Source organism: Heterocephalus glaber, unplaced genomic scaffold (assembly GCF_053883595.1).
Source record: "Heterocephalus glaber isolate CG9 unplaced genomic scaffold, H.glaber_assembly_v1.0 deba00001497, whole genome shotgun sequence".
Lineage (NCBI taxonomy): Eukaryota > Metazoa > Chordata > Mammalia > Rodentia > Bathyergidae > Heterocephalus > Heterocephalus glaber.
In genome coordinates this window covers 61,697,501-61,704,864 of record NW_028258320.1, presented here as the reverse complement: position 1 = coordinate 61,704,864, position 7,364 = coordinate 61,697,501, and the positions used below count along the sequence as shown (strand labels likewise).

The following is a 7,364-nucleotide window of genomic DNA, read 5'->3' as shown; positions in this document are numbered from 1 at the left end:
TGCCAAAGCAAAAGTAGGGTTCACTGCTGTAGGTGAATGTTTGCAGAAACATTAAACGCGACAATCGAGGTTTGGTTGGAGAGGTTCTGACACCCTAGGACTGAAAAATAAAACACATCTACTTCTCACTTGGGAACCCAAAACGGTCGCGCCTGCCAATGCAGAGCGGCTTTCAATTAGGCAAGGCTCGGCATAATGAAAAGGAAAACAGCGGGGAGATGGAGGGACTACAAAAAGACCTCAGGTGTACGGGAAGCTTCACCTGGGGCGGAGGGGAATGAAGGCAGTTTGTCACCTTTCTAGGACAGAGCTGTCTCTCGGAAAAGGACCCCCCCCCCAATAATTCTGATTTATTTGACACTTAAATCTAGAGTCTAAAAACGCCTGCTTCTCGGACTTCTCGCGGGAGCCAGGAACTGTTTTTTAAGACTATGTAATGGAGTGACTGTCCACCTAGCTGTTCCTCAGGGGCCCGGCGTGGCTCTCCGGGGACTCAGAAGCCCTTCGGATGTGGTGCAAGTGTCCCTCCCACCACCAGAAGACCGAGGAAGGTACTTCTCTGCGCCTTTGGTTCACTTTCCCCCTATTAAAGCGTTAGGCAGCTCCAAACTCCAGCCAGAGAGACTTCTTAGAAGAAAGTGCTGTCTTCGAGATCGCAGGTTGGCGTTGAGCCTAGAGGCTTGACGCCGGCATCCAAAGAACAGGAGGGCCCCTCCGAGAGCAGCCATCCGTGCGAGAACGCGGCTACCCCAGCGGCCCCACCGAGCGACCCGAGGGCGTCGGCCCTTTCTGTGTGCTCACTCCGGTGCGCTGGGACTCACTCCGGTGCGCACCCACTCTCGGTCCCTGGGAAGCGCCGAAGGCCAAGGCCACGCGGATTCCTGAGCCCACAGACACAGTGTAGAGACTCACTACCAGATTCACTTCTTATCGGCTAGACGGTGGATGGGGAACCCAAATCACTCTCTTCGTGGTCGCGCCCTTCTTAGCAGGTTTTAGGAGAAATGCTGAGGCCACCGGACCCCACAGGGTAGGAAAGTGCTGAGTTCGTCACGGGCCCAGGTCGCGTCCTGCCTCCAGGGCCGGCGCTGCGTGGCTCTCCAGCGGCAGGGGGCAGCGGGCCCCGGCCAAGCCCTTGGGGGAGGGGAGCGGCAGCTGCCAGCGCGGATAACCCCAAAGTGACCCGGGCGGGCCTAGCCCGCCCCTCCCTCTTCCCGCGGGCTTGGCGGCGGGAAGCGGATCCCCTGAGCCGAAGGGGGGAGACGGAGGCTCGGGCTCCGGCCTCGCGGCAGTCAGTACGCTCCGACCGGCCGGGGGCGCCGCCGGCTCCTGGTGCCTCGCTCGTCTCCTGCGCTCGTAGGAGCGCTCCGAGTGCCTCTTTAGCGAGAGCCAATATCCTTTTGTGCTAATAGGTTTGTCCTCATTTGCTGCCTAATTGGACTATATAAAGCCAATAACAGGCGGGGTCTTGTAGCCCGAAGCCAAAGCGCCAAAATCCGAGGGAAAGCGAGGAGGGGGTGGTGGCGGAGGCGGCTGCGGGGCCGGGGCTCGGCTGCGCCTTCGTCTGCCTAATCCCATTTGCCATTGTACGCGCCCAATCGCCGTATACTCCCCGCATTTAACTTGGATGACATTTTGATTTCATCATTAGCATCCGGCGCCGGATTGACGCAGCCCCAAGCCGGGGACTGCTCTTGCTGCCTCCTCCCCGGGAGCGCAGCCGCCGCCGAGCCGCCTCGCTCCCTCCGAGCCGCGGCCGGGTCGCTCCCCGCCCCTGGGGACCCCTCCCCCATGCGAGCCCGCCCCGGCCCGGTCCTCACCCCGCCCTCCTGCGGCTCGGTTTGCGCCCGGGGCGGCCCCCGACTTTGCGCCCCATAGTTGAGTCCCGTTTATGTTCTGATTTCCGGCCGCTCGCCTGCTCCCCCGGCCACCTGCCTGTCCCGCTCGCTCCCACCCGGGGACCCGGAGGAGAGGGGACCATGCCGGAGCCCGGGCCGGAAGCCTCGGGCACCGCCAGCGCTCAGCCCCCGCCGCCGCCACCACCTCTACCTCCTGCGCCTAAGGAGTCCCCGTTCTCCATCAAGAACCTGCTCAACGGAGACCACCATCGGCCGCCCCCAAAGCCTCAACCGCCCCCACGGACTCTCTTCGCGCCAGCCTCGGCAGCTGCCGCCGCCGCCGCTGCCGCCGCTGCAGCCAAAGGGGCCCTGGAGGGCGCCGCGGGCTTCGCGCTCTCGCAGGTGGGCGACCTGGCTTTCCCCCGCTTTGAGATCCCAACGCAGAGGTTTGCCCTGCCTGCGCACTACCTGGAGCGCTCCCCGGCCTGGTGGTACCCCTACACCCTGACCCCCGCCGGCGGCCACCTCCCGCGACCTGAAGGTACCGACCTCTTTGAACTTTCGTTCTCTTCTCCCTCGCGCGCCCGTCCCGTCCCCACCCGGCGATGTTTCCACCACAGACCTGGGATCCCCACTCCCGCAAACCCGATGTTTGGCCAACTTCCTCTGGCCCCCGGCCTGCATCTCCTGCCAGCGCGCTCGCTAGCGCTGTCCGGGAATCCAATCCCACTTGGTGAGAAAAGAGGCGGAGTTGGAGTCCCGGGCGCGGACGCTTCCCGGGAAAAGTGGCCTGGGGGCAAGAAGGGGGTGGCTTCCGACAGCAAGGGCCGGGAACACCGCCTGGAAGGAGGGCTTGACCCAGGCGGACCCGAGCGGTTGGCGAATCTTTCTGCGGGCCCTGGGCAGGGGAGCCTGGGGAAGGAAAGGAGCGGCCGCGCTGCTACCGTCTGTTCGAACGTCCTCGGGAGGAGGGGGATCCCAGGATTTGGGCCCTCTACCCCAGCCCGGCGGGGCAGGAGCAGGCCCCCGAGAACGGTGAGGCCTCAGGGCCCCGGGCCTGGAGGCCGGTGCGGGTTGAACCTGCTGCCTCCGGGCCCCGAGCCTCGCTCAAGGCTGTGTCGGTGTGCGTGTGTGTGCGTCCGTCTGTCTGTGTCTCCCCAGCCTCGGAGAAGGCCCTCCTGCGAGACTCCTCCCCCGCCTCAGGCACTGACCGCGACTCCCCGGAGCCCCTGCTCAAGGCTGACCCCGACCACAAGGAGCTGGACTCCAAGAGCCCGGACGAGATCATTCTGGAGGAGAGCGACTCGGAGGAAGGCAAGAAGGAGGGCGAGGCGGCGCCGGGTGCGGCCGGGGCGAGCGTAGGGGCGGTGTCTGCGACGCCGGGCTCTGAGGACTGGAAGAAGGGCGCCGAGAGTCCTGAGAAGAAGCCCGCGTGTCGCAAGAAGAAGACGCGCACCGTCTTCTCGCGCAGCCAGGTCTTCCAGCTCGAGTCCACCTTCGACATGAAGCGCTACCTGAGCAGCTCCGAGCGCGCCGGCCTGGCCGCCTCGCTGCACCTCACTGAGACGCAGGTCAAGATCTGGTTCCAGAACCGCCGCAACAAGTGGAAGCGGCAGCTGGCCGCGGAGCTGGAGGCGGCCAACCTGAGCCACGCCGCGGCGCAGCGCATCGTGCGCGTGCCCATCCTCTACCACGAGAACTCGGCAGCCGAGGGCGCGGCAGCCGCGGCCGCGGGGGCCCCGGTGCCGGTCAGCCAGCCGCTGCTCACCTTCCCGCACCCTGTCTACTACTCGCACCCCGTGGTCTCGTCCGTGCCGCTGCTACGGCCGGTCTGAGGGCCGAGAGGGGAGGTGGAGGGAGTGCCTGGTCACCTTCCCGGATCCAGGAGGAAACTGGGCCGGGCCGGGCGGAGGGTGCGGAAACGTCCAGCGGCCTTGGGAACCCGGGCTTCGGCGCACTGCCTGGCCCCCCTCCCCAATCGGTAGCGTTTTGTAAGTATTTGCAATGCATTTTCGTGCAATTCATCCCTAATGGATTTGAGGCGCTTCTCCTCTTATTTCTGATTTTGGTTACTAATTAAGAGAAAGCAGGAAAAAGACAAAGTGTCCAGGTCAAATATTTTGGCTGAAAGCTTTTTGTGATATGTGCAGCCCTACCCCTAAGTTTGCATTGCGCTGTGACTTTTGGGTTTTCTTTTTGTAGAAGGAAAGTAAGCGCAAAACCCCAATAATCCCTTTAGTTTATTCACTTTCTGTAGAATACTGAGAATCCAGAGGGAAAGAATGAATAGGGTAGTTCTTTTATTTTTGGATTTCGGGGTGTGGTTCTTCCTCCCTGCCCCTAACCAGTTACCTCTCCGGTTTTCAGAATCCGAGCAGCTTCTCATGAGAACCTCTTTTGGGGCCGCTTTTTTCTTCAGGAAAGGTCTGGCAATTAACCTCTTCATCTGTCTCACTTTGTGATGGAAGAATCCTCTAACTGTTTAAAGGGAAAAGATAAAACAGCCAAAAATCAGGACTCTGAAAACTGAAACAGTTCCACCTCTAGTCTGGTTTGAGTGCTGTTATTTATTAGTAGCATTGATTTGGGGAATTTCACCTACCAGTAAATTATTAATATTACTATTACTTGTTCCCCGTTTTTGAGAGAATGGTTTTAGTATTTTTAAAAAATTGTATCTTTTGTCCTCTCCCCCCTACATTTTTGTTCTGCAGTATCTATTTTTTTGACCTGTGCAATATTGTACACAATTTCCTGAAAGCTCTGCTTCTTTGTCCAGGAGGGAAGCAGACTTTTTGGCAGTGTAATCAGTCACTTGTGTAGAAAGAGAAAATTAAGCAGACAAAAAAGAGGAAGGAAGAAAACAAGGATAGGTAGCAATGCTCAAAGGAGTTAGGTCTACTGGAGCGCTTTAAGTGAAGGACAATCAATTTAGGAGAATTTTAATTTATTTGATAATTGTACAGATTTCTTGTAAGATGCACCCTCAATTCCGCAGGGCTTTCTGCTCTGCCACCCCCTCTGTTTTCTTTCTGTCTGCTACACCTGTTGGTCTGCAGTAGTTTGTTTCCCCTAATCTCTCTTTCCTCTGCCAGGATCAGTCCCTTTTTAAGAAAAAGAGAAAAAAATTCACAAAATATTGTTACACTTAATGTTGTCGTGAAATTTAATTAATTAAAAAGAAAAGAAAAACGAAGCTTTTCATGTTGCCAGAGTGTGTAACTTTGGATAATTTTTCCCGGAGCAGGTGTCTCCTAAACTCTTTTTGGTCTCGCTCTCTGGCTGCCTCTGTGCTTAAGTCCGTCCTGGATGCACACCCCTATAATTCAGCAGGCGGCAGAGACAGAGGCGGCTTTGTTTGTGACGAGGGGCGCTCTCTCCCCTGTGTCTTCCAAGGGTTGAAACACCCTAGGAGCAGGGAAGACTGAGAAGCGGAGTGGGTAAAGACCTAGTTTTACCTAGTTTTCGGAGACTGAGCAAAGCAGCAGCCACTTTAAAGAGATCTGTTATTTCTGAGCACAGGGCTGCAGCCTTGCGTTCAGTTCCTAACACATGGCTCCTTCAAAAGCGAGTTTCTGGGCAGGGCATCATTAAGATACCTAGCTAAGAACTTGGTGGCTCCAGTTGCCCCCAGTGGTGTTAGAGGAAAGAAGCGAGTAAGTTGAGTTTCACTTCAACAGGAGACTGATCATCAAGACCAGCTGGGAGAGGCCTGGCCTCGAGAGGGCAGCCTCCGGGAAAGCCACCCAGCTCTCGGGACTGTGACTACCATTTCTAGGACGGGGAGGCTTTAGCGGTGCTTGAGGGGAATTGCGACTGTCCAGATGTGCTAGGTGCTAGAGAACAGAAGCCACCTGGCTGCGGCTGCGGCTGCGGCTGCGGAAACGGAGAGGACTGTATCCCTTTCCAATTAGGGTATCTCTGTCCACCGACGCTCAACACCTTGAGGGTGGCCTTTCTGGGTCCCCACGTCCAGACCGACTCCCGAAGCACAATGCCGGGCGCGCAGCCAGCACAGTCTCAGTGCGCAGCCTAAGAGGCAAGGCTCGCGCCGCGACCCCGGGAAGAGCTGGTCAGCCCGCGGGAGCAGGTGCTCAGGCTTTCGTCGTCAACCCAGCGGGCTGCCTGCCTTCAAGCTGGAGATATGCATGCACCCCCCGCCCCTTGCAGTGCACTTTGAAGCTTGGGAGCCGGAAGCGGGAGACAAGGAAGGTAAAGGCTGAGAAGTTTCCGGAGGGAGAAGCTTCCTGCCAGATGCGACCGCTGGAGAGCGCCTTTCAGTACCCCCTTTCCCCGGTGCATCGCCAGGCTCCTCAAATTTAGTCGACACAATTGATTCTACTGTGGCTGAAACGTCCAGTATCATTTTCTGTTGATGGAAAACCGCCCCCAAATAAACCAGCACGCTTATTTATGGCAAAATTTTAGTCCGGGTTCCAGTGAAGATAGATCTACCTTTATTTCCCTCTGGTTTGGAATAAAAACGAGGGCATGTGTCGTAAATGAAAAATAAACAGAAATTCAGGGTCAAAATATGTTGTTCCTTGTGTTACCTGCAAACATAGTGATGCCTTTTATTGTTGGCAATACTAACTGCGGGACAGGCCGGTAACAGCTCATTAAAAATAATGTTGCAATAGCAAACATGTCCTTAGATTTTACAGCCAGAACACGATGTTATCAAACGCCAAGAAAACACTTCTTTATTTGTTTGGATTCTAGAAAACGGTTCTTGACTGACCTGGTCTTTACAAAGTCAAGAAATAACTGGTTCTCTACAAGTACAGTTTATGCTTTGCCCTGCTCTGTGCTGCCTTTCTTTCCCCCTACTGGGGAGCTTCCCTACGCTGGGCCCATTTTGTCTTTACCCAGTGCTACCCTGGGGGAGGAGGTGATGCAGCCTGGGGACAGGCTGTGTGAGCCTAGGAAGCCGCCCTAGGGAAACCTCCACTTCTGTCCCACTGATCTGGTTCCTCACATTTCTCCCACTGTAAGAGTGGAGCTGGGGTGCAGGGATGAGGAAGGAATACTAAAGGCTGAGCAGGAAGCATCCTAGGCTGCACTACAGGTTTTTCTGAGACCTTTGTGTCAGGAGAGATCAAGAAACCACTTGGGACTGTCACATCAGGAGAGATGGCTGGCATCACTTTATTGCCCCACCTAGAAAGTCTCTGCAAAGCTTGCTGAGAGCTGCTGGAACCACCCACAAAAAAGGGGCTTCCTAAAATATCTCCTGAACATTCCACTGGGGAAGCCAGAGCAGCCTGTTTTGGGACACTGAATGGACACCCCCATTTTGTTCTTTTACCCTTCCTTCAGATTGTAGACTCTCTCTCCCTTCCTCCTTCCCTCCCTCCTCTAACTTCAGATCTTTCCAGCTATGGACTCCCAGTTAATCTTCATCAATGCAAATGACTTAAACTATGGATCTAAATCCTTTCCACATTTCCCAAACAAAAGCACATGTACACAACCTAGGATATGCTCATGGTTGACACAAACATTCAACCTGCACATGTATCCACT

At 56.2% G+C, this 7,364-nt stretch overlaps 1 protein-coding gene across 1 annotated transcript; it reads left to right on the top strand.

Annotated features, from left to right (window-relative positions):
- The first annotated feature begins 1,363 nt into the window (after positions 1-1,363).
- Positions 1,364-6,554, top strand: Hmx3 (H6 family homeobox 3). Its single transcript, XM_004838767.4, has 2 exons — positions 1,364-2,379; positions 3,000-6,554. The coding sequence occupies exons 1-2, from the start codon at positions 1,980-1,982 to the stop codon at positions 3,671-3,673; spliced, it is 1,074 nt and encodes a 357-aa protein (XP_004838824.2). The 5' UTR covers positions 1,364-1,979; the 3' UTR covers positions 3,674-6,554.
- The last annotated feature ends 810 nt before the right edge of the window (positions 6,555-7,364 follow it).

Coding starts and splice junctions, on each gene's coding strand:
- Hmx3 (XM_004838767.4), top strand. CDS start 1,980: ATGCCGGAGCCCGGGCCGGAAGCCTCGGGCACCGCCAGCGCTCAGCCC. Junction 2,380..2,999: donor CCACCTCCCGCGACCTGAAG/GTACCGACCTCT, acceptor GTGTCTCCCCAG/CCTCGGAGAAGGCCCTCCTG.